This window comes from Chanodichthys erythropterus, chromosome 11 (assembly GCF_024489055.1).
Source record: "Chanodichthys erythropterus isolate Z2021 chromosome 11, ASM2448905v1, whole genome shotgun sequence".
Taxonomy (NCBI): domain Eukaryota; kingdom Metazoa; phylum Chordata; class Actinopteri; order Cypriniformes; family Xenocyprididae; genus Chanodichthys; species Chanodichthys erythropterus.
In genome coordinates, this window is record NC_090231.1 from 32,285,508 (window position 1) to 32,313,110 (window position 27,603).

Sequence of the window (27,603 nt, forward strand, 5' to 3'; positions counted from 1 at the left end):
GAGACGAGCAAGAGGTGCTTATAAAAGGATATTGTGAGGCTACGTTCTCTAAAACAAGAACAATCAATTAGATTGAGAACAATCTAACGATGAAACCAGAACCATCTTCTGAATTGAAGGTGAGTAATCATTTTTGTCATGTTTTTATATATTTTGTTAACATTAGGTAACACAGTATGAATTAACTTGAACAAACAATGAACTTCTGGATTTGTACTATTATTAACAAAGATTAATAAATAATGTCACAAATGTTTTGTTCATGTTAGTTAATACATTAACTAATGTTAACAAATTAAACATTATAGTTTGAGATCCCTTAAGAAAAAAAATGTATGATGGCACTTTTTTAAGCTACCCTAAAATAACTTAAAACAGTTTATTAAAAGGAATGTGATATAAGGAATTAAACACTGCATACACTGTGGTAGTACCATGATTGTCTCAACATAGACCTGAATGTTTAGCATAGGCCTATTCAAATTGCAATTACTCAGAGAAAACCATATTCCAATGATACCATGCCAAAACCATCAAACTACTTTTAGGTGAGGAATGACTAAACTGTTAGATAGCTCTTCACAGCATTCAGGCAGAATCTACACGGTGGGGTGGGTCTCATATTGCCATTGTAACTCTAAACTGGCTGATAAATGCATATCTCAGTGCTGAGAGCACAGTGAATGAGGAGGCCCCGCCCCCACCCGACTGCGCTCGCTCTGTATCTATTGGCGACAGTAGTTAGAGCACAGCTGCCTACGTAGAGCTGGACAGATCAAGTGTACGAGGCGCTTTTCATTTGACCTGCGCTCCGGGCAAATTACTTTTATTTGATATTGGAATTCTTTTAGAAGAACTTTCGTGGGGAAAAGAACAGAGTTCTCTCGGAATACGGATTTTTGAGAAAAAAAAAATCAACGCGCGAATAAAAACTAGTTTGAATTGTGTAATTTTTGGAGTGAGTTTTCGGACTTCGCGATGAGTGCTGTTATGGCCACTGACGGCCTGTTCTTCTCCGCCTTACAGCCCAGCACCTCGGTCACAACATATGCGATCCCGGGTGATGACTACCCCAGGAAAGATCAGCTATCCAAAGCCAGACGCGTCCAGCAGCAGGTCCAGCAGCGAATGGCGGAGAAATCCTCATCCTCATCCCGAATTAACGCCTCTACAGGTGAGTAAAACCTGCTGATTATCCGTTACCTTGTGCTCGTCACAACTTTCCTGGAATGAGCAAATAGGACATTTTTAAACATTAAGTAAAATACAATGTACAATTTTAAACATTTTAGGAGACATACATAGTACGCAACGCTGTAGTATACAGTAGGGGAATTTTGTAAAACAAAAAGGGTCTAATTTTGAAAAAGTTTAAAAATGTAAACGTTTTATGTCCTCTTTAAATGACTTATAATAATGTTGATGTTTTCAAATGTTACATTTTAAAATAGCTACCTCTCTTTTATTGGTTTTGTCCAATAATTAGCAATGCCAAGATATGTAAATATCATAACATGAATATCTATTATACACAATCTATTATATTCTGCCATTTAAGAAAACAATGTCAATAATGCTTAAGCAAAACTTTACAACATTCCTTCAACAGCTGAACTTGTGAACACAATAGCTCTGCATAGACTCTGAGAGGATTTGTTTTGCATCAGTATGCAAATATCTATTTGGTCTTCATGTGTTGGTCACAGTCAGGTGTGCAGGTGTGCACACTGGTTCTTCATCATGCTTGTTGTGTTGCTTTGAATCTTAGATAAAAAGAGACAAAACACTGACTTTTGTGAGTGGTCATTTTCATTCATTTTGTTTGCATTTGGCTGCTGGGAAACCCCAACAAACAGGACACTTATTGTGGAACAACTGATATCCTGACATTTTCCTGAAAACTAGACAGTCATTTGGCCCACTGAGTTAAACTTGTAAATGTTACATAAGCTTGTATGAATGGAAAATCGACCCATTGTTCTACAATGAAACCTTGACAAGATATATAGAGTCTTTCAAATGCAAATGTGTAAAATGGATCACCCAGCACATGTGATTTAGAGATGTAAGGCATTGTGAGCAGTGTATGTGTGGCTGTTTGTGGAGGAGGAGGAGTGTAGATAACCCGTGGGAAAGGTATCACTTTCTTCTCTGGCTTAGAAAGGTAGGAATTAGGGCAAACCTCACTCTCCACCTCCCCAACACCCCACCCCCACCGCCCTGTATATGTGAAACTTTCTCTTGTCAAGAAGGCGGCTGAAATATAACTTAACTAATCTTTGACAAAAGCACTTAGGTCAAACATTATATTAAAAATCACAGCAATAGGAACCTAAGGGAATAAGCTATTACATAGTATAGTATTTCATACTTAAAGAACTTGACAGATCTCGTGCAAATTAAAGCAAAGCCCGTTTCTTAATATTTTACTAAAATTGTGAAGTTTGATTAATATGAATAGAAAAAACGTTGCTAATCAGTAACACACTAAATAAAATCTGTCAGAAACTCTAGCCTTTGGGGTGCCTGTTAGCAAAAGGAATGTTAGGCATTTAAACTTTGACCCTATTGTTGAGCCTAATCACAGTAAGTGACTTGTAGAGCTTCTATCTGGTCTATGTTAGAGAACGAGTTTGGAAGTGACCTTTTGAAAAGAAGACGAAATGACCAAGCTGCTGTTCTTGAGTGATTTTTCCCAAATACACAATGAACTACAACAGAAGAAATCATTTGAATATATATTCTTAATCAGCTTTATCTATTTTTAATCTTTTTTTTAAGTCAGCTTACACATGATCTCAGTTTGACCTGGTTTGTCACACAGTTGGTCACACCTCCACGTCCTCTGCAGAAGAGTTTCCTGCCATTTGATTCAGAGTGTTTTATCAGTATAGGGCAGGTCTATTTTAGCTTATGGGAGACTTGAATGGGAGGATGTGCGATGTTAAAGCATTTCAGAGAAGAAAAACAGTCTTGCCTTTAAGACGCATTCATTCGCATGCAACAGACAGCTGCTGCTTTGCAATTATCCTAAAAATATGGCGCACAGTGCCTGCTTTTGAATTATCGTCAAGATTTATGCTTTGTTAATCAGATTTTGTAACCAAGATGTCAGGGAATGTGGGGATTGCATGGGTTCAGTCATCCACAGAATCATTCTGGTGATTTATCAAGCATGTGCAATTAAAATCTCACACTTTATCAATACCAGCAGCAGCAAGTTTAGCATGCGTTGTGTTGTTATTGCACTTGGGTTTATAATAGAACATTTTTAGATGGTTCAGCTACAGAACTTGTAAGCTTTGTGGTCACGGGGCAGATTTACTTTTCGTAAAAATGTATAGTTTCTATTTTATTTTATATATATTTTTTATTTTTACATTTTGCAAATGTTTTGTAGAAAACAAAACAATAAAACAAATTCTGTAGTCTGATAATATATGTATTTAAAAACATCACCATCATTAAAGTATATATCAATACAGCCTGCATATCAGTTAAGGAATTAATTAAGGTAGTGGTACTATTACTCCACTGAAAAACAGAAGGAGATGAGTTAAGACATGCATGTAACGCCAAGTATCTCTAAAACAAAACAGATGTTTCAATTTTAGAAGTAATCTTCCCTAAACACTCTCTTCCACCCAATATAAAAGAATTTAACATTTAATAAACTCCTGTATCTACTGGCTACCAGGGAACCATCTCAATACAGTACACTTCAAAGGGGTGAAATCGTGCCAGTTCAAGAAAATGCTGATTTTTTCAAAAATTATAGTCACAGTTAATCAAGATAAAGACAGCTTTGGTCATGACTTGAACCTTTAGTCATTCTTGTCAAGACTTTAATTTGGACGTTTGTGCTTCCTGTCAGGCTTCCCACAGACAGATTAGAAACTTCAATGTAAACAGGAGTTAAGTAGAAAAAAGTTTTACGATAAGACAGTTTGAGGAGAAGGGTGTGATGATGAAGCTAATGAAGAACTTTTGAACATTTTAAACGATTATGGATTATGCACTACAGCATTTTCTACATTATTATTTCCAAAACATAATAGCTCTTCTTAAGGGAGCACTTAAAATAGTCTTACATAATGTTTTAATTAGATTGCAGAATTTAATAAAAATATTAAGATAGATGGTTAACCCACATTAGTCTAATAAACTCTTCTTCAGAAAAACATTGTAAAGATGTGCAAAGTCAATCTGCTCTTTAGTAACATCCAATGTCAGACTGAGGTTCATCCCCCATCACATTTATGGAGCTCGAGCTGAGGAGCAAAATCATCTTTCAGTCATCACAAAAACTGAACCTATTCCACTCCTCTTAATCCAGCCTGGGTTTGTTGTTTTTCCTTATATCCAGTGGGACTGGAATGGATTGCTGACTCACTTTGGTTTGTTGAATGTAGACAATTTCTGTTTCTTATTGTCCCATTGCTTTCATATGGGGGTCAACCACTCAAGTTGTTTTTTTGTCTGTCTACAAAAGTTAGTGTACAGAGGAAAGAAAGAGAAAAGACATAAAAGAAAGAAAATAGAGCACTGAAGTAACTCCAAAAAACTTTGAAAATAAGACAAAGGACCTCCCTATGATGTCATCTTCTTTTCCTTCTGTTTCATTCTTTTACGGTGTGATTGCTATTGCAGACTTCCCCTCTCACCCATGAAATAACTTCCTTGTTTTGTAGATTTAAATCTAATGTATGTTCACATATCTATTAGATGTAGACAGGTAATCAGCACTGTTTGCAGCAGACTGGGTTGAGAAGCCAAGCACTGATAGAAACCCGATCTCTTAAAATTTGCTGAAGCACAAAGTCAGAGAGCTGAATGCCAAACAAAGATCAGGTGACACAGCTGGGTCTTGTGTCACTGTTGACCAATGTAATGCTGGGAAGAAATCCCATCAAAATTAAAGCCATCTGGAAGAGAAGTAGTTTCTGTTTCTCTGAAAATAATTATCTTGATAGCAAAATAGAAAAGAAAAAAAAAACTTTTTCTGTGGAACACAAAAGAAATTTCTGTGGAACACAAAAGAAAAAACAAATGTCTCGATGTTGTATTGCATCCCACTGACTTTAATTGTAGACAAAAATGTGAGACATTCTTTATAATATTATATTTTCTGTTCCGGAGAAGAAAGTTTTTTTTTGTAAGTCAAATGATGACAGAATTTCCTTTTTTTTTCTTTTAAAGGGAAATAATATACACACAAATTAGACACAAATATGCTCATAAACAAATACATTGTACTTAATGGTCCTCTTTTCCAGAATTTAACGGCCACTCATCCACTGTGAGATACCAATCCAAAAGCCCTGGATTCAGTTCCAAGTCTCTTATCTACAATGGCAACAGAACAATGGCGGTAAGTGTGACCACATTCACAACATTTTCAACTGAACCCTCACTTATTTGAAACAATATTACTTGAGCTTGTTTTAGTAATGGATTTAGCCTTGCGAGCTGCAACATTTCCATTTAAGACCCCCCTTATGAAAAATAAGTATACTTCCAAGTTCATTTTATAAAGTATACGTAAGTAATATTCAAGTATATTTTAAGTATACTTTTTGTAGTAAGCACACTCATATCAATGTACAGTAGTAAACTTGTAAGTGTACTATTTCAGTGCTGCTTGGGACAAAATTGTCCAACTTTTTAGTATATTAAAGTATACTTTTCTTTAAGTGAACATAACACCAAGTATACTACGATGTTCCTATTTACTATTTAGGTTTTATTTTTTTATACTTAAACTATACCTTTAACTGTACTTTAACACTTTCCATTTTAAAAACATTTTATTCTAGCTTCATGCATCCTTTTTTTATCAACACTTGAACGTGGGTACATTTAATTAAAAACATCTAAACAACAAATCTGAGAAAAATTGCATTTTTGTCAAAGACTACAACAGATCTGGACCAGATTCAGAACGATGATCAAAACACAGATGGAGTAGTCCATCAAAACCCCCCCAAAGTTTCACAGTCATTTCCTCTTCATGGGTTCGACATTTCATTCAGTAATGTTAGGCAGTTTTGATTTATATGGTGTTTAATGTTTGATGACAAGTTGTGGCTTCTCAATTAAGAGCTCACCTGACTGTTAACAAACTATTTGAGCCCCTTCTGTCTGGTTTCGGTAAGTTGCACAGTACTGAAACAGCACTGGTAAAAGTTTTAAATGTTTTATTAATTGCCTCAGATTCTGGTTATATATCTATATTGATTCTACTTGATCTCAGTGCAGCATTTGATACCATTGATCATTGTACTTTACTCTCACGTCTTGAGTGTGTTTTTGGTGTTTCTGAGATTGCTCTGAACTGGTTCAAGTCTTATCTCTCTGGGGGGTTCAAGATCTGAAGTCGGAGTTGTGAAATCAGGTGTTCCTCAAGGATCAATACTTGGTCCATTACTATAGTAGTCAACATTTGAAGTGGATCAAAAAAGTTCATCAAAGTTGTCCTAAGAAGAAGGTTTTAGGACAACTTTGATGAAAGGTTTTGATCCACTTCAAATGTTGACTACAGTATTTAGTCTGTATATATTTCCCCTTAGTCAGCTTTTAAGGTCGCTTGGTCTTAACTTTCATTTTTATGCTGATGACACACAGATATATGTATATTCAAAATCAGATGTAAATGTTGATATCTCTACTCTGTCTCAAAGTATCTCTGAGGTAAAGAAGTGGATGTCTGAGAACTTTCTTTGCCTTAACAGTGATAAGACCGAAGTCATGCTTATTGGTTCACCACATCAGTTACGTAGAATGGAGCCGCCATCCTTACAGGTGGATGACTCCATTGTACAGACAAATTTAAAAATCTGGGGGTGATATTTGATCCCAACCTAACATTCGACTTACAGGTTAGAAACACTGTTAAAGTATCTTTCTTTCACCTCAGAAATATTGCCAGATTGCGCCTAATGTTAACTTTTACTGTGGCAGAAAAGCTAATTAACACATTTGTCTTTTCTCGCATTGACTACTGTAACTCTTTGCTGGCTGGAATTTCCAAGACTACTCTCAACAAATTACAGTTGGTACAAAATTCCGCTGCACACATCTTGACTAGAACCAGTGCAAGAGAGCATATTACACCTATTCTTAACTGTCCCTGTAACTCACCTGAGATCTATAGGTGATAGGGCTTTTTCAATCTTGCACCTAAATTCTGGAATTCCTTGCCTGTTAGAGATACGAAATGCAGAATCCTTGCACATTTTTAAATCCAGTTTAAAAACATTATTTTTTAGGGAAGCTTTTATGTAATTTTATTTTGTTAAGTTGCTTTTAGTTATATTTTTAATTCTGTACTACTTATTCTTTTTTTTTTTTTATTGTTGTTATATTCTGTTGTGATTTTATGTTCTTATGTACAGCACTTTGAGAAGCTGCTTTTAAAGGCACTATATAAAATAAAGTTATTATTATTATTGATGATCACGTTATTTATATTTGTGCAAGCAAACTTCTGTCACCTGTTTCTGCTGCTTCTTCACGTGTGTTTTGATCTGGAGATTCAGTACTAGAAGATGTGTAGCGCCTCCTTCCGTATAACAGTGCGAACAAGGATAGCTGGAAAATTCAGTCAGTGATGGGGAAAGAGTAAAGTAGATTTGAAGTAAATTCCTATGTACACTACCAGTGGACTAGACAAAAAAATAAATAAATCATATACTCAGAATTAGTAACATAATCTTTTTTTAATAAATCAATATTTTCAAACAGTGTAAGTTTATAAGACAGTATCTAAAACTATGTGAAAAAAGTATATTTAATAGGCAACTCATTCAATAAACACAACTACAAGCCAAGTATACTTAGAATAATTAACTATACTTTTAAGTATATTTCGTATACTTGTATCAATAGATTGAGTACAAGTATAGGCCAAATATACTTATACTTTTCTGTCAGTTTAAGTCAAGTATGTTTAAGTCAAGTATACTTAAGTGCAATTTTAAGTATATTTCTAACATTTTACATCATTTTGCACTGATAGAACTCCTAAAATCAGGTCAGAACAGCCTACTATGAATGTTTTTTTATTGGATTAATTTGCAAAGTCCAAAATCCCTTGACAATTACACTCTGTGTGGCTGCACCCTGCACACACAATGATGTGGTATTTTGCATTCTCCTGTGGGAGCTGTGTTTAGAAAGTGAAGTGCAGTTCTAGCAAGCTGTGGAATTGAGCTCAGAATCCAATGTGCATCTGAAACATTCCTAACCCAAGATCTCATGTGCCAAATGGTGGACCAGAGGCCACGTTACCCCTTCTGTGAGATAGCAGTGAGCCTGCAGGAGCAGTTAGCATGTACTTAATCACTCATATCAGACAATGTTACTTGTGTATAATTTTCATATTCATATGACTTTATGACTTGGTTTTTACAGACGCCCCGACTGGCTCAGTGTGCAGGGGAATTTTCTTCTCGCTCTGCGGTAGAAATGGGCACACGGCAGAGAATCAGCCATGGTGTGCCCATGCCTGCCATAGTGGGCCGCCCATACATGTACCACGATGATTCACATCTTAGTGGCGGTTACAACCAGATGCAAACATCAGAATCGAGGACACTGAATCGGACTGAGCAGGAGATGTCAGCAATGGGTGGGCTCACATTGCAAAGGCAGCCATCTCCTGTGGCGAATTGGATGACGTCCTACGGCCACAGCCCTTCACCCAACGCGGTGCACAGGCAACGCACCCTCAGTGGGACCCTGGCACGGGAAGGTTTCAACACAGGATGGAGGGAGGCAGAGTTGGCTAACCAATATTCATTTAAAGGTCCTTCCCACCGGACCATCAACCGCATAAATAATCGTCAGGTGCAGCAGCAACAGCAGCAGCAAAGACTGAGCGGCAGCTCACTGCAGTGGCAACAGATGACCACTGGGGGCACCAGTCTGATGGGTGCTGGGCATTACCAAGGCACCATAAGGAGAGCAGGGTCTGTGCATAGTATGAAGAGTGTCGGTCGCGGTGTGGACGTTTATGATGGATTGGCTGATGGAACCGCGGATGCTCTTGGCGGGTAATGTAAAATTATCTTTCAATACACTACAAAAAAGATGTCAATTGTCTCTATTTAGCCATGTTCTTATGCCATGTTTACAAAATTCTTGATGTATTTGACCATTAAGGACTCGTTTAATAGTTATACAACTTAAAAGCATTCATACAATGCAGTGTACATGATAAGAGCTTTTGTTTAAAGGGTTAGTTCACCCAAAAATGAAAATTCTGTCATTTATTACTCACCCTCATGTCGTTCCACACCTGTAAGAGCTTCGTTCATCTTCGGAACACAAGTTAAGATATTTTTGATGAAATCTGAGAGGTATATGACTTGTCTATTGACAGCAATATAATCAACACTTTCAAGGTCCAGAAAGGTATTAAAGACATCGTTAAAACAGTCGACGTGACTGCAGTGGTTTAACCTTAATTTTATGAAGCGACGACAATACTTGTTGTGCAAAAACAAACAAAACAAAAATAACGACTTTATTCAACAATATCTTCTCTTCTGTGTCATTCTCACACATTATTACATGCAGCGCTTCCAGGTTCTACTTCAGAACGGCGACTCATTATTGGCCGGCTCCTGAGTCAGCATCACACGCATGTACAGCTTTGGCCAATACTGAGCCGTAACGTACGTAAACATGGAAGCCTGCACTATGCTTAAGGATAATGACAGGGAAGAGAAGAGATTGTTGAATAAAGTCATTATTTTTGTTTTGTTTTAGCGCACAAAAAAGTATTCTCGTCACTTCATAAAATTAAGGTTGAAACACTGCAGTTACTTCAACTGTTTTAACAATGTCTTCAGTACTTTTCTGGACCTTGAAAGTGTTGATTATATTGCTGAGTCATATACCTCTCAATTTCATCAAAAATATCTTAATTTGTGTTCTGAAGATGAACAAAGGTCTTAAGGGTGTGGAACGACATGAAGGTGAGTAATTAATGACATTTCATTATTAATTTCATTATTATTATCATTAATTAATTTCATTTTTGGGTGAACGAACCCTTTAACACTTGATATATCATCAGTTATTAGCAAATCCTAACACGCTGCTGTTCAAAAATTTGAGATTGTTATGATTCTTCAAAAAAAAGTCTATTATGCTCACCAAGGCTGAATTTATTTGAAGTAAAATACAGATAAAGTAGTAATATTGTTAAATATTAATACAATTTGACATCTGTTTTCAATTTGAATTTTAAAACGCAATTTAGTCCTGTCTTAGCAAAGCTGAATTTTCAGCATCATTACTCCAGTCTTTAACCATGACTGGTGAACCATGATACATTTTTTTTTCTGGATCCTTTGATGAAAAAAAAAGTTTACAGGAACAGTATTTATTTAAAATGGAAATATTTTGTAACATTGTACTGTAAAAGTCTTTAGCCTACTGTCAGTTTTGATCAATTTAATGCATACTTGCTGAATAAGAGTTTCTTTAAAAAACAACAACAAACAAACAAACAAACAAACAAAAAACCTTACTCTTATTTACCCAAACTTTTGAATAGTAGTGTATTAGACTTATAAATTAAATATTATATTTGTGTTTAAACATATTATTGTATAACCTATTTTAAGCATATTATATTTTTCTAACACATTTTCCATTTGTTTGTGTGAATGAGCAGAATCCATAACCTGGACATGACTACGGCAGTCAGTTACCTCTCTTCCACTGATGTTGCCATGCAGATGTTGGGAGCAGCCTACATACAGCATCAGTGTTACCACAGCAATGAAGCCAAGACCATGGTAAAAACAACACAAAAACATTATATTAGTTCAGCCGTAAACATCTGAAACAATGGGCACTATGTAAAAAACACATATGATGTAAGAACTAAGGAAAATCTTGGGATATCCACTTGCAATTTTGACTTCAATCAACAAAAAAGTGAGATCATATTTTTAATTTTGTGATTATTTATGGTGTTATATTTTCTGGTACTTTGGGGTCCAACCAGAGCAGAATTTGCAAGTGTTTTACATGGCGAATTTTAGTCCTGGGCAGCAACAGAGCTCCTTTTGGACAGGATTAGTGGGCGTAAACACAGGATGTGTTCTTCCTTTTAAAAACAGCCAGATGAAGTGCACCCGACAGGAACAGAATTCCAGGGTCTAGTGACGTTTTTTAAAAGTCTAACTTTTTTTAACTTTATACACCATCTTAAAAAGTGCAAACCTCATTCTGCGAGACACTGAAGAAACAGACATGGTCAGTGACCAATAACTGATGCATAAGCACAAAAACCAATCATTTGAAAAACAGCACGGGTGAAAACTCCCGCCAAGTGGTTGGTTGATTTGTCTGTTGAGTGGTCGAGTAGACAAAATGACAGCTTTTTTCCGCCACAGGATAAAAAATAATGAAGATACTTGCTACTTTTTATTCACAATTCAGACTTTTCTTCTTGCAGTTGTGAGTTTATTTCTCAATTCGGACTTTCTTTCTCTCAGTTCTAAGATTATAACTCACAATTCCGACTTTCTCTCAATTCTAAGATTATAACTCACAATTCGGGCTTTCTTTCTCTCAATTCTAAGATTATAGCTCACAATTCGGACTTTCTTTCTCTCAATTCTAAGATTATAACTCACAATTCGCACTTTCTTTCTCTCAATTCTAAGATTATAGCTCACAATTCGGACTTTCTTTCTCTCAATTTCATGATTATAACTCACAATTCGCACTTTCTTTCTCTCAATTCTAAGATTATAACTCACAATTCGCACTTTCTTTCTCTCAATTCTAAGATTATAACTCACAATTCGGACTTTCTTTCTCTCAATTCTAAGATTATAACTCACAATTCAGACTTTCTTTCTCTCAATTATAAGATTATAACTCACAATTCGGACTTTCTTTCTCTCAATTCTAAGATTATAACTCACAATTCGCACTTTCTTTCTCTCAATTCTAAGATTATAGCTCACAATTCGGACTTTCTTTCTCTCAATTCTAAGATTATAACTCACAATTCGCACTTTCTTTCTCTCAATTCTAAGATTATAGCTCACAATTCGGACTTTCTTTCTCTCAATTTCATGATTATAACTCACAATTCGCACTTTCTTTCTCTCAATTCTAAGATTATAACTCACAATTCAGACTTTCTTTCTCTCAATTATAAGATTATAACTCACAATTCGGACTTTCTTTCTCTCAATTCTAAGATTATAACTCACAATTCAGACTTTCTTTCTCTCAATTCTAAGATTATAACTCACAATTCGCACTTTCTTTCTCTCAATTCTAAGATTATAACTCACAATTCGGACTTTCTTTCTCTCAATTTCATGATTATAACTCACAATTCGCACTTTCTTTCTCTCAATTCTAAGATTATAACTCACAATTCAGACTTTCTTTCTCTCAATTTCATGATTATAACTCACAATTCGCACTTTCTTTCTCTCAATTCTAAGATTATAGCTCACAATTCGGACTTTCTTTCTCTCAATTTCATGATTATAACTCACAATTCGCACTTTCTTTCTCTCAATTCTAAGATTATAACTCACAATTCGGACTTTCTTTCTCTCAATTCTAAGATTATAACTCACAATTCAGACTTTCTTTCTCTCAATTCTAAGATTATAACTCACAATTCGGACTTTCTCTCAATTTCATGATTATAACTCACAATTCGCACTTTCTTTCTCTCAATTCTAAGATTATAACTCACAATTCAGACTTTCTTTCTCTCAATTCTAAGATTATAACTCACAATTCAGACTTTCTTTCTCTCAATTCTAAGATTATAACTCACAATTCAGACTTTCTTTCTCTCAATTTCATGATTATAACTCACAATTCGCACTTTCTTTCTCTCAATTCTAAGATTATAACTCACAATTCAGACTTTCTTTCTCTCAATTTCATGATTATAACTCACAATTCGGACTTTCTTTCTCTCAATTCTAAGATTATAACTCACAATTCAGACTTTCTTTCTCTCAATTTCATGATTATAACTCACAATTCGGACTTTCTTTCTCTCAATTCTAAGACTATAACTCACAATTCAGACTTTCTTTCTCTCAATTCTAAGATTATAACTCACAATTCGGACTTTCTTTCTCTCAATTCTAAGATTATAACTCACAATTCAGACTTTCTTTCTCTCAATTTCATGATTATAACTCACAATTCTGACTTTTTTCCCCTCAATTCCAAGATTATAACTCACAATTCGCACTTTCTTTCTCTCAATTCTAAGACTATAACTCACAATTCAGACTTTCTTTCTCTCAATTCTAAGATTATAACTCACAATTCGGACTTTCTTTCTCTCAATTCTAAGATTATAACTCACAATTCAGACTTTCTTTCTCTCAATTTCATGATTATAACTCACAATTCTGACTTTTTTCCCCTCAATTCCAAGATTATAACTCACAATTCTGACTTTCTTTCTTTCAATTATAAAATTATAACTCACAATTCTGACTATCTTTCTCTCAATTACAAGATTATAACTCACAATTCTGAGAAAAAAAACCTGATTGTGAGATAAAAAATTGCAAATTGCAAGATAATTTTTTTTTTTACATGACAAAATGATTAAAAACCCTTTTAAAGTCTATAAACATAAACCATGCTTTTTTGTTTGTTTGTTTGTTTTATAGTTAAGGGAAAAATAAGTCAACGAGACAGCTTTACAATAAATAAGTAAATTATGTTAAGTTTGCTTAAAAAAATCTACTAGCCCTTTTAGATGTCAGCTAAATATTTATTCGCATAGTTGATTGATCATGGTCAAGCTCTAGGCTAAGCTGTTTTTTCTTCACTATTGTTAAATTTTATACTCAAGCCAGATGGAGAGAATACCTTCACCCTGCCCTTAATCTTTATCCTGAACCTCAGGGAGCAGAACATTCCGCCTGAGAGCACATCATGGCAAAACATCGACAGATGTCTTAGCAGGTTGCCATGTTGGACTGGAAAAGATTAACTATTTTTATCTGCTAACTGTGAAGCACAGAAATACGATTCAGAGACATGGGATCATTTAGGAATCAATATAAGTAATGAACCGATTAAAAAATGATATTTCTTTCTTGCTAAACTAAACTAGATGTTTTATTCTTCTACAGGTGCGCAGTTTGAAGGGCATTTCAGCATTAGTACAGCTGTTCAGCAGTGAGAACCAGGAGGTGCAGCGCTATGCGACAGGTGCTACACGCAACCTCATCTATGAGAATATGGACAACAAGGCAGCACTTATTGAAGCCGGTGGCATTAGCAAACTAATTGGTGCTTTAAGAGAACCAGATGATGAACTACGCAAAAACATCACAGGTACGTATGTTTGAGTTTTGGACTATGAACTTTAATTTGTAAATAAAGAATGGCAGTATATCAGTATTGATTTAGTGCAAAAGTCCAATACGTAAGTTAGGTCTGGTGATTTTTTTGTCAGTTTAGAGCAGATTTGTCAGTGCAGACAGGTGGAGAGTTAACTTAGGCAGCAAGCATATTCAGAGAAACACAGAGAGAGAGAGCATAAAAGAAAAAACGGTCTGGCTGTTACCTGGAATTACTCCAAGTCTCAGATGCAGTGGGAAGTAGACTCCCAGAGGCCTTTGTGCTTTGTGAGCTCTGCTATCACCCCCACCCCCTCACAGACTCACACTCACTTAGTAAACAATCCTTGACATTCTTTCCTGCGGGACTCAGGGTTGCCAGATCTCTTAGTGACATTTTATGACTTGTCCTCTTATTTGTGATGAGTTTAAAACCTCACAAGACACTAGCAGCTTAGCGATCTGTTTACTAAACAACCATTACATACACAATGAAGAATTTTACAAAGATGTTGAAGTTTTGAGTTTTAGGCTGATTACATTTTTAGGCTGCTCTACCTCAGTGGTCTAACACTGCTTTTCAATGTCAAAATGATCTTCAAATCAAAGAAGGCGGGTCTTACTGTCACAATGCAATGCAAGTTTGTGGAAAGATATTAGTAGATGCAAGTATATGTATGACAAATGTTTTACAATAGAAATGTACAGCGACCAACAGTAATAGACTATCTAGTGATGCAAACTCAACTTTTTGTAAAACATTTGCCATTTTGATTTGAAAATATGCGTGATTCATGATTCATGTAATTCATAAATGAATGTGACGAGAGAAATATTTGACGCCGAATTATCAACGCCGAAATTAATCTGCAGCAGTCAGGCGGTACAAGTTGTTTACATTCATTAATATTGTATTGTTATGTGCTTTGAGACATGAGGTAATTTAACGCTGTCTCATGACAATTTGCAGAATCTGCTGTGCGCGTTCATGTGTTTTGAAGGAGGTGTGGCTATAGAGAGTGTTGTGAAGGGAGGGCGGGATCTCATGCTTTCAAAGCTAGCCTGCTAATGCTAGCCTCTATGAAATTGCCTACCCTACCTTTAATTAACTTTAATTTAAATAGCTTCTTATTTTCAGAACTGAACAAACTTTGCCATTTAGTTTTATGTAGTCTGAATGCCAAAAATCCACATAAATGGCTTAGGTGGAAAAATTGGATTCAAATATTTTTTTGGGATGCAACACATATGCGAGTTCATACAAAGTATACTGTAGTGGAAGATAAGATTTTAAAAAAAAAGTGATTAACTAAAAATATAATATATTAGTTATACTTCATCAGCAAGTGTGAATGTATTTTATATTTATGAGTAAAAAGGTAAAGAGAGTGTCTTTCACAAAATTCTCTCTCTCTCTCTCTTCTGTAGGCATTTTGTGGAACCTGTCTTCTAAAGACAGTCTGAAGGAGAGGCTGGCCAGAGAGAGTTTGTCTGAGCTGACGGAAAGAGTGCTGGTGCCTCTGTCTGGAGGAGGAGATGCTGGTGTCATTCAACAGAGCGCGTCTGAGGCTGATATATTCTACAACACCACAGGCTGCCTCAGGTACAGCCATCACATATACGTGCCTGCATTTAAATGTATTCATGTTCAAATACCTGCATGCATACCTATACACATGCATACACAGCATGGTCAAAAATTAACCAAAGCATGGGGCAAAAATGTCAGTGAATATAGTAACTAGTCTGAGATATTTAAAATGCAGGGGTGTAAAATGTATCCATAATGAATGCCTCTTTTTTAACATAAAAAAAACATTGCATGAAATTATATATTGTATATTTCATAGTATCATATTATAGGGCTATACCTGATATTGTCCATTATGTCACTTACTTGTATATTTGATTAAAAACTACCAAAAATAATGCAAGTTAAAATAAAATAAAGACACACTGTACACACTATCACTTTTATGCTTTCATTGGGTAACAATCACAAATATGAATGTTTATGACTGGTTGGCATTGTGTTTGTAATTTGCAAGTTGTAAAAGACACCAGACAAAGATTATACAACGTATCAGATTTTCAGCTGGAAAGATTTGTAGACACAATAAAGATTAACCTGCTTTAAAGGTGCCCTAGAATTAAAATTTGAATTTACCTTGGCATAGTTAAATATCAAGCGTTTAGTACATAGAAATGACATACAGTGAGTCTCAAACACCATTGTTTCCTCCTTCTTATATAAATCTCATTTGTTTAAAAGACCTCCGAAGTACAGGGGAATCTCAACATAACACCGACTGTTACATAACAGTCAGGATCATTAATATGTACGCCCCCAATATTTGCATATACCAGCCCATGTTCAAGGCATTACACAAGGGCAGCCAGTATTAACGTCTGGATCTGTGCACAGCTGAATCATCAGACTAGGTAAGCAAGCAAGAACAATAGCGAAAAATGGCAGATGGAGCAATAATAACTGACATGATCCATGATTACATGATATTTTTAGTGATATTTGTGAATTGTCTTTATAAATGTTTCATTAGCATGTTGCTAATGTACTGTTAAATGTGGTTAAAGTTACCATCGTTTCTTACTGTATTCACAGAGACAAGACTGTCGCTATTTTAATTTTTAAACACTTGCAGTCTGTATAATTCATAAACACAACTTCATTCTTTATAAATCTCTCCAACAGTGTGTAATGTTAGCTTTAGCCACAGAGTACCATCAAACTCATTCAGAATCAAAATGTAAACATCCAAATAAATACCATACTTACGCGATTAGGCATGCTGCATGACGAACACTTTGTAAAGATCCATTTTGAGGGTTATATTAGCTGTGTGAACTGCTAATGCTGTTTAAAGCAAGCGTGAGCTCCGGGGGCGGGGAGCACGAGCGTTTAAAGGGGCCGCATCCTGAATCGGCGTATTTCTAATGATGCCCCAAAATAGGCAGTTAAAAAAATTAATAAAAAAAAAATCTATGGGGTATTTTGAGCTGAAACTTCACAGACACATTCAGGGGACACCTTAGACTTATATTACATCTTTTAAAAAGACGTTCTATGGCACCTTTAAATATTTCAACACAAATGCATGAAAACTTGACATGTTAACATCACCCATTAATATGTATTCAAAAGGAACCTGAGCTCAGTGAATGAAAGAACCAGGCAGCAGATGCGGGAAACTCGGGGGCTGGTAGACTCTCTGGTCGGATACATCGAAAACTCCCTACAGGAGGGGAAAGTGGACGACAAGGTCAGACCTGAGAATCAACATTCAAATGTTGTGCTTGCTAATATGCTAGCCTTGAGCCGGTGCGATAGAGTGGCATTTACAAAGTGAAAACCATTCTAGAACCATATTCAGATGGAAATTAGAAAACTATTGTTATTAAATCAGTATTAATTCAGGAACATCTGTTGCTGTAATCTACAACATCATTTCCAAAACCATTTGAAATCCTAATTCTGTAATTCTGTGCCTCCAGGGTGTAGAAAACTGTGTATGTGTCCTGCGCAACCTGTCGTACCAGCTGTACTCTGAGATCCCTGCTTCAGTTCAGATGCGTTTGGAAGGACCCACTCGAGCACAGGACACGCGGCACAATGACCCCATCGGCTGCTTCACACCACAGAGCAAGAAAGCAAAAGATGTCAGTCACTCATCCATATATATGCACTATTATTTTCCTTGCTCTCCTACACAATTGTATTTAATATTGTTCATATATTATTTTTCCCAAACTTAATCAGATATTTTCTGAACTTATTTGCAGACTTGTTTCAAAATAGGATATTCTTTGAATATACAGTATAGTGATAATAATACATATACTATTGTTTGGTGTCAGCAAGATTTTTTTTGTTTGTTTTTTAAAGAAGTCTATGCTTACCAAGGCTCCATTTATTTGATCAGAAATGCTGTAAAATTATTAATATTGTGAAATATTATTACAATTTAAAATAAGTTTTTAATTTTTTTTTTAAAGGGTTAGTTCACTCCGAAATGAAAATTATGTCATTAATTACTCACCCTCATGTCGTTCCAAACCCATAAGACCTTCGTTCATCTTCAGAACACAAATTAATATTTTTTGAGCACTGACTCCTCCATAGACAGCAATTTAACCACCCCTGCCAAGGCCCAGAAAGGTACAAAAGACATCGTTACAATAGTCCATGTGACTGCAGTGGTTCAAGCTTAATTTTATGAAGCAACAAGAATACTTTTTGTGTGTAAAAACAAAACAAAAACAACTACTATTCAACAATCTCTTCTCTTCCATGTCACTCTTCTGTGCAGTTGACATTATTGAACGCAGACTCAGTATGCATCACACAGATGCGTCGTGCTGCTTACGTGAACAGCATTGGCCAATACTGAGCCGGCATTCGGACGTAAACACAGAAGTGCTTACTGCGGCTACTGCGTAGGAGACTGACAGGGAAGAGAAGAGAAAAAGCTCTCCGATTTCATCAAAAATATCTTAATTTGTGTTCCGAAGATGAACGGAGGTCTTACAGGTTTGCAACGACATGAAGGTGAGTCATTAATTAATTCATTTGACTGAAATTTGAATAAAAACTTTAATTTTTTAAAAAAATACATAATTTATTCATGTGAATTTTCAGCATCATTACTCCACTCCAGTCACATGAACATCATTCTATTATTCTGATTAGGTTAAACATTTCTGGATTCTTTGATTAATAGAAAGTTCAAAAGAACAGCATTTATTTGAAATAGAAATGTTTTTAAATTATTAATGTCTTTAATAATGTTAATGTTTCTTCAAAGGCCAATTCTTGCTAGCGTAAGAATTGAACTTTGAACAAAAAAAAGTTTTTTTAAGCTGTTCCCCCAATGTTTATGGTGCTTATAGGCCTGTTACTTTAAACCTAATGTGAGAAAGCATAATTTCTTTAAAGTTCAGCTTTAAACCAACTGATATGATAAGAAGCACACTAAATGACCCATTTATATTGGACCTCACGCAGCAGCTCTCATAGCACTACTGTTGTAATATAGCCTACATGCGGTTTCATTATTATCTACATACTGTCACAAATTGTTGATCAGTTTAATGTGATCAGTTTAATGTGTCCTTGATTAATTTGAATGATCGTGCTGTTTAAGATTTTTGTGGATTAGAAAGTTCAGAAGTGGATTAGAAAGTTCAGAAGTATTTTTTTTTTTTTTTTTTTGTATCAATGTAAAAGTCTTTACTCTCTCTTTTGATCAATTTAAAGGGATAGTTCAGCCAAAAATGAAAATTTGATGTTTATCTGCTTACCCCCAGTGCATCCAAGATGTAGGTGACTTTTTTTCTTCAGTCGAACGCACCGACGCATGTGTCATTCCTATTTTGCACCCGCGCAAAGCGCGCTTTTCCCTCCACAGAAGCACGTCGCTAAACTAGTGAATGAACTTGCGCTCCCTGGGCGGTTCAGCGCAAAAAAGGAGGCGTGTTCCGGCGCAAACAATCCCTGGTGCTATTTTGCTGTTCCATTAAACAATTGCGCCACTGACCAGAAAAAACCTAGTCTAAAGTCAATGGCGCAATATTTTTTTGTTAGAGCGCGTTGGTAGAAACTGCACCTCTGGGCGCGTCCACAGTGCGCGTTGACTTTGCTTATTACACACAGGGATGCGCATCACACAAACATGCCAAACATTAAAAACAAAAGGATTACAGTGTAAAAGAATATTATTGTGTAGGCTACATAAATATAAAAATGTAATGATGAATAGTAATTGCGTGTATTAGAATTAGGCTACCTATTTTCAGTTCAGCCTGCTATTACAAATAATGATGAACGAAATTGGCTAATTAATTGGACAATCGTGCCAATACACACACACATATATATTAACCGACTCATCGCGCGGAGCTATTTGAAAGCCTGCATCCAACGCAGACGACTGAAAGATTGACTGGCCACTTAACAGGCAATTTCAGCTTTTCCGCCAACAAATTCCGTCATGTAAATATCAATCCGCCATGGCGCGAGCGCATCTCGCTCTTAAAGGGAATGGTAGATGACACTCTGATTGGTTTATTTCACGTTACGCCCAAACCACACCTATGAATAATGAAGCTACTTCAGACCAACCCATTTTAGATTTGCGCCGGGCGCAAGAGCCATTTATCCCGCCGGGAAAATAGCAACAGCGCCGAGACCCGCCCACAAAGTTACTTGCGCTTCGCGCTTTGACACTTGCGTTTCAGATCGTTAAAATAGGGCCCATATACTTCAAAGAGCGCGAGACATCACTTCCGTTGTCAGAGCGCGATCAGACCTCACTAACCGGAAGTCGAACGAAGTTGGACATAGTGGTGTATTAGAGGTAAAAATTATATAAATAGTGTTCGGTTTCTCGCACAAACCGATCGTTTCGTGTCTTAGGACATTAATGTGCCGTCACGAGCCGCAGGGTTTAATTTGGATTTGTCTAAGCAAGGTTTATTCACTCTTATAGATGAAGTTCCCATCTACTGCTATTATTTGACTGACAGACGGCAGCGGTTGCAGTTAAAAATCATAATTTGCGTTCGACTGAAGAAAAAAAGTCCTCTACATCTTGGATGCACTGGGGGTAAGCAGATACACATCACATTTTCATTTTTGGGTGAACTATCCCTTTAATGCATCCTTACTGAACAAAAGTATTAATGTCTTTCAAAAAGAAAAAAAAAAAATCTTACTTACCCCAAACTTTTGAACATAAGTGTAGTTATGTGCTCTCAGCAGCGTACTGAAAGAGTAATTATAGATCGTCTAGTTAACTTCCTGCTGTCTTGTCTTTAATGGGTTTATAATGTGTCCCTTTAGAGGAATCAAGAGCTGTCCACCTTCTCTGAAGTGGCAAGAGTCCCTAAAGGAGCAGAATGGCTGTGGCACCCTCAGATAGTCGGTCTGTACAACCGCATCCTGCAGAGCTGCGAGACAAGCACAGCGACACGTGAGGCAACAGCGGGAGCCCTGCAGAACATCACAGCGGGCGACAGCAGGGTGAGATTCCAGATCTGACACGGCACTGACTTAATCATATTTATTTACTCTTTATCTCTTTTATTTATAACTTTTAGTGCTGTTTGTAAAGTTCAGTGTTTCCTTCACCTCTCCTACTTATTCCATCTGTATGTTCTCCCTTCTTTGTTTTTCCATTGCTTTAATTTCTCAGTATTCCACTATGTCTCTTTGTGTTTTATCTGGCTGGATGTCTAACTAATTGCTGTCTTTTTCTTTTGTTTTCCTTCACTCACCATTTTCCTTTTTTCTCTCTTAGTGGGCCTCTGTGTTGAGTCGTGTGGCGCTGGAGCAGGAGCGGATGTTGCCGGTGATTCTTGACCTGTTGCGAAGCCCTACGGATGCTGAGCTCCGTTCTCTCACGGGTCTGCTGAGGAACCTCTCCCGACACTGCAAAAACAAAGCTGATATGGGTTAGTGAATCTCTTTCTGCCCCAGCTCTCTGTCTTTAATTACATTTTATTGTGTAAAACACCCCAGCCAAGATTTCAACATTCTGGCAAAGAAAATGTCGAGATCAGTAAAAAGCTACATAAAGTTATTGCGCAAGCTGATAACTATAAAAAAACACTCTTCACACTGCCCAGTGTTCGCTTTTCCCCCTTAGACGGATTTCTTACACATTTTTACTCCCACGCATTCTTTTCGGTTCCCATCAGACTCGTACTTGTATCATTCCCAATATCCGCTGTACTGCCGCCCATTCATCCCCACCCTGACCTCAACTCTCTGTTTCACTATAATCCACCCACGCTGGGCCACAGGGAGCCTCCTTCATCAAACTACACATATATCATTCACTCTTTTTGTTTGTGTAATTCCAGTTAAATTTGTTTTTGCTTCCTATCCATAGCTACCAAAGTGGTGAATATTCTGGTGAACAAACTCCCCTGTGATGGGTATCAGAAAGAACCTTCTAGTGACGTGGTGGTCAACATCTGTGGGGTTCTCAACAATCTGGTTACAGGAAGCTCTCTAGCTGCAAGAGATATCACTTACTTTGATGGACTACCCAAGCTGGTCAGCATTAAGACATCTCATGACAACAGGTAAAAAGGCTGCAATGCTACTAAAGCTTTATTCCTTAATATTGGAAATGTTTCAGAGATGAAAACTAAAAACATTATAATTTCTCAATCCTGGTTTTGACACTGAACTGAAAAACTGAAAGTTTCTGCTATCTAATGATATAATCATTGATATGTCTCTACATCAAACCTCAAAAAATATAATAATTTAAATGGTGGCTGTCATAAACATTTGATCAAAAATGACCACTAAAGATTCCAAAGAATTTCCTGATTTTTTATTTATTTATTTTTAAACATTCACTAACATTCAAAATAAATTAATATTTTTTTGCATTAAATTGATCAAATGTGACAGTGAATACATTTGTTACAAAAGATTTCTATTTCAAATGGTTTTTGAACTTTCTATTTATCAAAGAATCCCGAAAGAAAATGTATAACAGTTTCCACAAAAATAATAAGCAACAATGATGATAAGAAATTCTTCTTGAGCACCAAATCAGCATGTTAGAAAGATTTCTGAAGGATCATGTGACACTGAAAACTGGAGTAATGATGCTGAATAATGATGCACAGGAATAAAATACATTTTAAAATAGAAAAATTATATATATATTTTTTTTTATTATAATAATATTTCATACTAATACAGTTTTGCTAATTAATGCAGTATTGGTGAACATAAGAGACTTCTTTCAGAAAAATTTGAAAATTGTACCAACCACTTTTTTAATAGATAGTGTACATTATTTAAGAGCTGATGTAAAAAACAACACAAATGTAAATGCTTTAGTTTGTGGGGAATACTTACACTGTATGCTGCATTTGGGTTATTCTCAGGAATATTGATATAATAGACTTGATAATGGGAAATAAATGAAATTCTTTCATAGATTTACTGTAACTGTTTAATTTGTAATAGAAAAAACATTTGAAATAAAATAGAATTATCTTTAGGAATAAGGATTTTAGGATTAAGCTTAAGGTTAGTAATGTTAAAACTAATCACATATTCAGGATTGGGGTGGCTAGTGTAAGAATTGGCCTTTGAAAAAAAGAAAAAAAAGTTTCTTTCATGGTGGTCCCCCAATGTTTATGGTGCTTATAGGCCTGTTACTTTAAACCTAATGTGAGAAAGCATAATTTCTTTAAAGTTAAGTTGTAACCCAACTGATATAAGAAATAATTTTTCAGGCACTCTAAATGACCCATTTATATTGGAACTCACTCACCAGCTCTCATAGCACTACTGTTGTAATATAGCCTACATGCTGTTTCATTATTTAGCTGTTTAATCAAGAGCACAATGTCCCAGCATTGCTTCTCATGTTTCTCCCTTCTTATTCTGTCTTAGTCCTGGGAAGCTGAAAGCAGCTAGGGCCGCCTCTACGGTTCTGTCCAACATGTTTCAGTACAGCAAACTTCACAAAGACTACAAACAGGTGAGTCTCAGTATAAAACCCAGCTAAAAGCTCAAATGAATGTGTTACTGTTAAGAGTTGCCAGTAGTAGGCGTGTGACAAAAGGCCTGTTCTCTGTAATCTGATATGAAATTGGATACCTTACTGTATACAGACTTTGCACTGATGTGTATTGTGTGCATTTGCTTACCAAGTATCAGCCTGCTTGGCCAATGGTCAGCTATTTTATTATGTCAAGTCAATAAATATGGGCGGTTAGAGTGTATGAATGGCTCCTTAAGTATACTGTAAAGATGTCCAATTGCCCATTACTTTGCTCTCCAATGTGATATCAGCCATGTTAGTCAGTTATATAACTGAACTAGAAAAATATTTACCCACAACCTGTTACTTATTACCAAACTTGACTTTAATTAAAGCAAACATATTGTATTTTATATTTTTACTGTTAAAATGTGTTTTCTCATAACTTAAATTATATTGCTGCATATTACAACAAAAATGAATTTACTCAGAAAGGATGGCTAGCACACTACCAAAAACCTCTGACAAAAGCAACAATTTAACACTCAAGCTGAAGGCCATATTGGTCAGGTTATTGTTTCTCTGGCATCACACAAGATACATTTGAACTGATTTTGAACTCACTGAAAGGATTTTCCCCCAAAGTGGTTCTATTGTATTAAATAGTTAAAGCCTAATGGTCAATTACACAGGAAGAGACCATCTGACTTACACTGATCAGGCATAACATTATGACCACCTTCCTAATATTGTGTTGGTCCCCCTTTCGCTGCCAAAACAGCCCTGACCCGTCAAGACCTCTGAAGGTGTGCTGTGGTATCTGGCTCCAAGATGTTAGCAGCAGAATCCTTTAAGTCCATGGATCTGAGTTGTTTGTTCAGCACATCCCACAGATGCTCGATTGGACTGAGATCTAGGGAATTTGGAGGCCAAGTCCACACCTCAAACTCGTTGTGCTCCTCAAACCATTATTCAGCATTATTCTGCTAAAAGAGGCTACAGCCACCAGGGAATACCATTTCCATGAAAGGGTGTACTTGGTCTGCAACAATGCTTAGGTAGGTGGTACGTGTCAAAGTAACATCCACATGGATGGAAGGACCACATGGATGGAAGTTTCCCAGCAAAACATTGCCCAAAGCATCACAATGCCTCCGCCGGCTTGCCTTCTTCCCATAGTGCATCCTGGTGCCATGTTTTCCCCAGGAAAGCGACACACACACACCCGGCCATCCACATGATGTAAAAGAAAACATGATTCATCAGCCCAGGCCACCTTCTTCCATTTCTCCATGGTCCAGTTTTGATGCTCACATGCCCACGGCTGGTGCTTTCGGCGGTGGACAGGGGTCAGCATGGGCACCCTGATTGGTCTGCGGCTATGCAGCACCATACGCAACAAACTGCGATGCACTGTGTATTCTGACACCTTTCTATCAGAACCAGCATTAACTTCTTGAGCAGTTTGAGCTACAGAAGCTCGTCTGTTGGATCGGACCACACGGGCCAGCCTTCTCTCCCCACGTGCATCAATGAGCCTTAAACACCCATGACCCTGTCACCGGTTCACCTCTGTTCCCTCCTTGGACCACTTTTGATAGATACTGACCACTGCAGAGCGGGAACACCTCACAAGAGCTGCAGTTTTGGAGATGCTCTGACCCAGTCGTCTAGCTGTCACAATTTGGCCCTTCTCAAACTCACTCAAATCCTTACACGTGCCCCTTTTTCCTGCTTATCAACTTTGAGGACAAAATGTTCACTTGCTGTCTAATATATCCCACCCACTAACAGGTGCCGTGATGAAGAGATAATCAGTGTTATTCACTTCACCTGTCAGTGGTCATAACGTTATGCTTGATCGGTGTATGTGATTGACCAATCATACATTCTTGTAAATGTACAGCATGATATACAAACCTAAAATGATTATAACAATAATAAACAAATAAATAATAATACAAAAATATATAATATAAAAATAATGTACAGAAAAAAAATGAAAAGTTTTCAATTGTGATCTGAATACAAGTAAAGTGAGATGTACAGTTCCCCTCATAGATATCTAGTAGTGTCTAAACAAAACGTTTGAATGCCAAGTACCTCACAAAATGTGCAATCCAGTGATTTATTCTTATTTAGAAGCGCTCATTGTTACAAGCCAATACTTTGTTTCAAAAGAGGACATTTTTCAGCAGCTCTTGGCATTTTTATGTGCATCACATACTGTGGGCGGTCCATGGACTAACAGTTTGAGGCTGAGACTAGTTAAAGTCTGTTGTGTCTGTGGTGTTCAAAATGACATTGGTCAGATCAGTGGTCCATGTGGAATGTGGCTGGAATGCAGGAAGTTCCTTTTTGATCAAAGTTTGGGCCAACTTCTTGCCTTTCCATCATCTAGATGCAATTCATTCATTACTACCTTTTATATTCAGACTATTATATACTATTAATTTAGAATGATCTTTTTCTGTTTTCAATTTTACAGAAAGGGTTCACAAGACGAGATTTCACTGATGCAGCCATCTAATCTGTGTCCATGACTCAAGGCTAAACTCAGTGGACAAGATGGCATTTGACATCGATGGGATTTTATACATCTTTACCACCAAAGGGAATGCGATCAGCCTGCTTCTCTCAAACACACACATAGTGTGACCAGTAGCGAAGAGAGTGAATTCTAATCTTTTTACTATAGAATACATTTTAGTTAACAGCACCCTTAAAGTATTACAACACGCCAGAGATGTAGAGGAATGCTTGTGGAGCACTTAGTTTAATGAATGATATACTGTAAGCCTGAAGCCTGTTTGAGAGAAGCCATTAACATCCATTAGTTCCATTACAGTACATACTGCAGCAACAAGTCAAAGACTAATTCATTTTCATCAGACCTGCTTCTTTTACATAGATTTGAATTTTAAGCCTGTCCAGCCTCACCGTCTTATCCTAAACATACATACATATATTATTTTTTTATTTTGCACGCAGATATTCACAGTTCATAGGCTTAAATCATGACCTTTACAGAAAGAGAGACTGAAGTGGACTGTGAAATAAAATGTTGTAGTTGTTTATAACTAAAGAAACAGATTTGCTGGTTTTGCAATAAATATTTGAGCTTTTTGCTTTTCATGTAACATTTCTGCAGGCTTTTGTAGTTGTTACAGCTATAATAGCCTTGGATTTTGAGTTCAAATGAGCTTACAAATAACATTGCACCTCAAATAAACCTTTGAAACTAAGTATTGTGTAAAAGCCTTATTGTAAAAGCACAAATATTACACACCCATTGTCTTTAGAAACGGATAGAAATGCATATTTTAACATTTTTACTACACTTTCCAGAGAATATATCCAAAGAATTTGTGTTCCACTTCTAAAGATTAAACTAAAACACCAATAATTTCGATATATCTTGGAATAAAGTTTTTTCTTTTTCTTTTCATGTTTGATGTGCAGTCAGCACCCAAATTTAACACATGAACTAAATGGCTTTGAGTGATTTGTGTGATTTCATGTACTTCATCTCCTTCCCTCTCTCCCTCTAATCCGTTTATGCATCAGAGCATATTCATATAACCTTTATGCTATTTATTAAAATGGTTCTGATGATAATTCTGAATAAAGAGGTTCATGAAAGTTGAACAGTACACACTCTCCAGAAAAGGAACTGACACAAAAAGTCTTGCGCATACATGCTCAGC

At 36.4% G+C, this 27,603-nt stretch overlaps 1 protein-coding gene and 1 long non-coding RNA gene across 3 annotated transcripts; one reads left to right on the top strand and one right to left on the bottom strand.

The window, feature by feature from the left end:
• Positions 1–27,153, top strand: pkp3b (plakophilin 3b). Of its 2 annotated transcripts, XM_067399461.1 has the most exons (14): positions 1–119; positions 1,027–1,174; positions 5,277–5,371; positions 8,413–9,053; positions 10,685–10,808; positions 14,154–14,358; positions 15,792–15,966; positions 17,527–17,644; positions 17,877–18,041; positions 21,223–21,402; positions 21,680–21,833; positions 22,274–22,469; positions 23,806–23,893; positions 26,385–27,153. In XM_067399461.1, exons 1-14 carry the CDS (start codon positions 90–92, stop codon positions 26,424–26,426), a joined length of 2,361 nt encoding a protein of 786 aa, XP_067255562.1. In that variant the 5' UTR covers positions 1–89; the 3' UTR covers positions 26,427–27,153. The 2 variants fall into 2 exon arrangements, with proteins under 2 accessions (XP_067255562.1, XP_067255561.1); XM_067399460.1 differs by lacking the exon at positions 1–119 and having other exon boundaries at positions 747–1,174; positions 26,385–27,152.
• LOC137029810 (uncharacterized) lies at positions 15,996–21,796 on the bottom strand. The gene is made up of 5 exons (XR_010896339.1): positions 21,657–21,796; positions 21,243–21,372; positions 21,100–21,145; positions 17,919–18,010; positions 15,996–17,617 (listed from the first exon to the last, which is right to left on the bottom strand). It is a non-coding gene; the product is annotated as an uncharacterized lncRNA (long non-coding RNA).
• Positions 27,154–27,603: the final 450 nt, after the last annotated feature.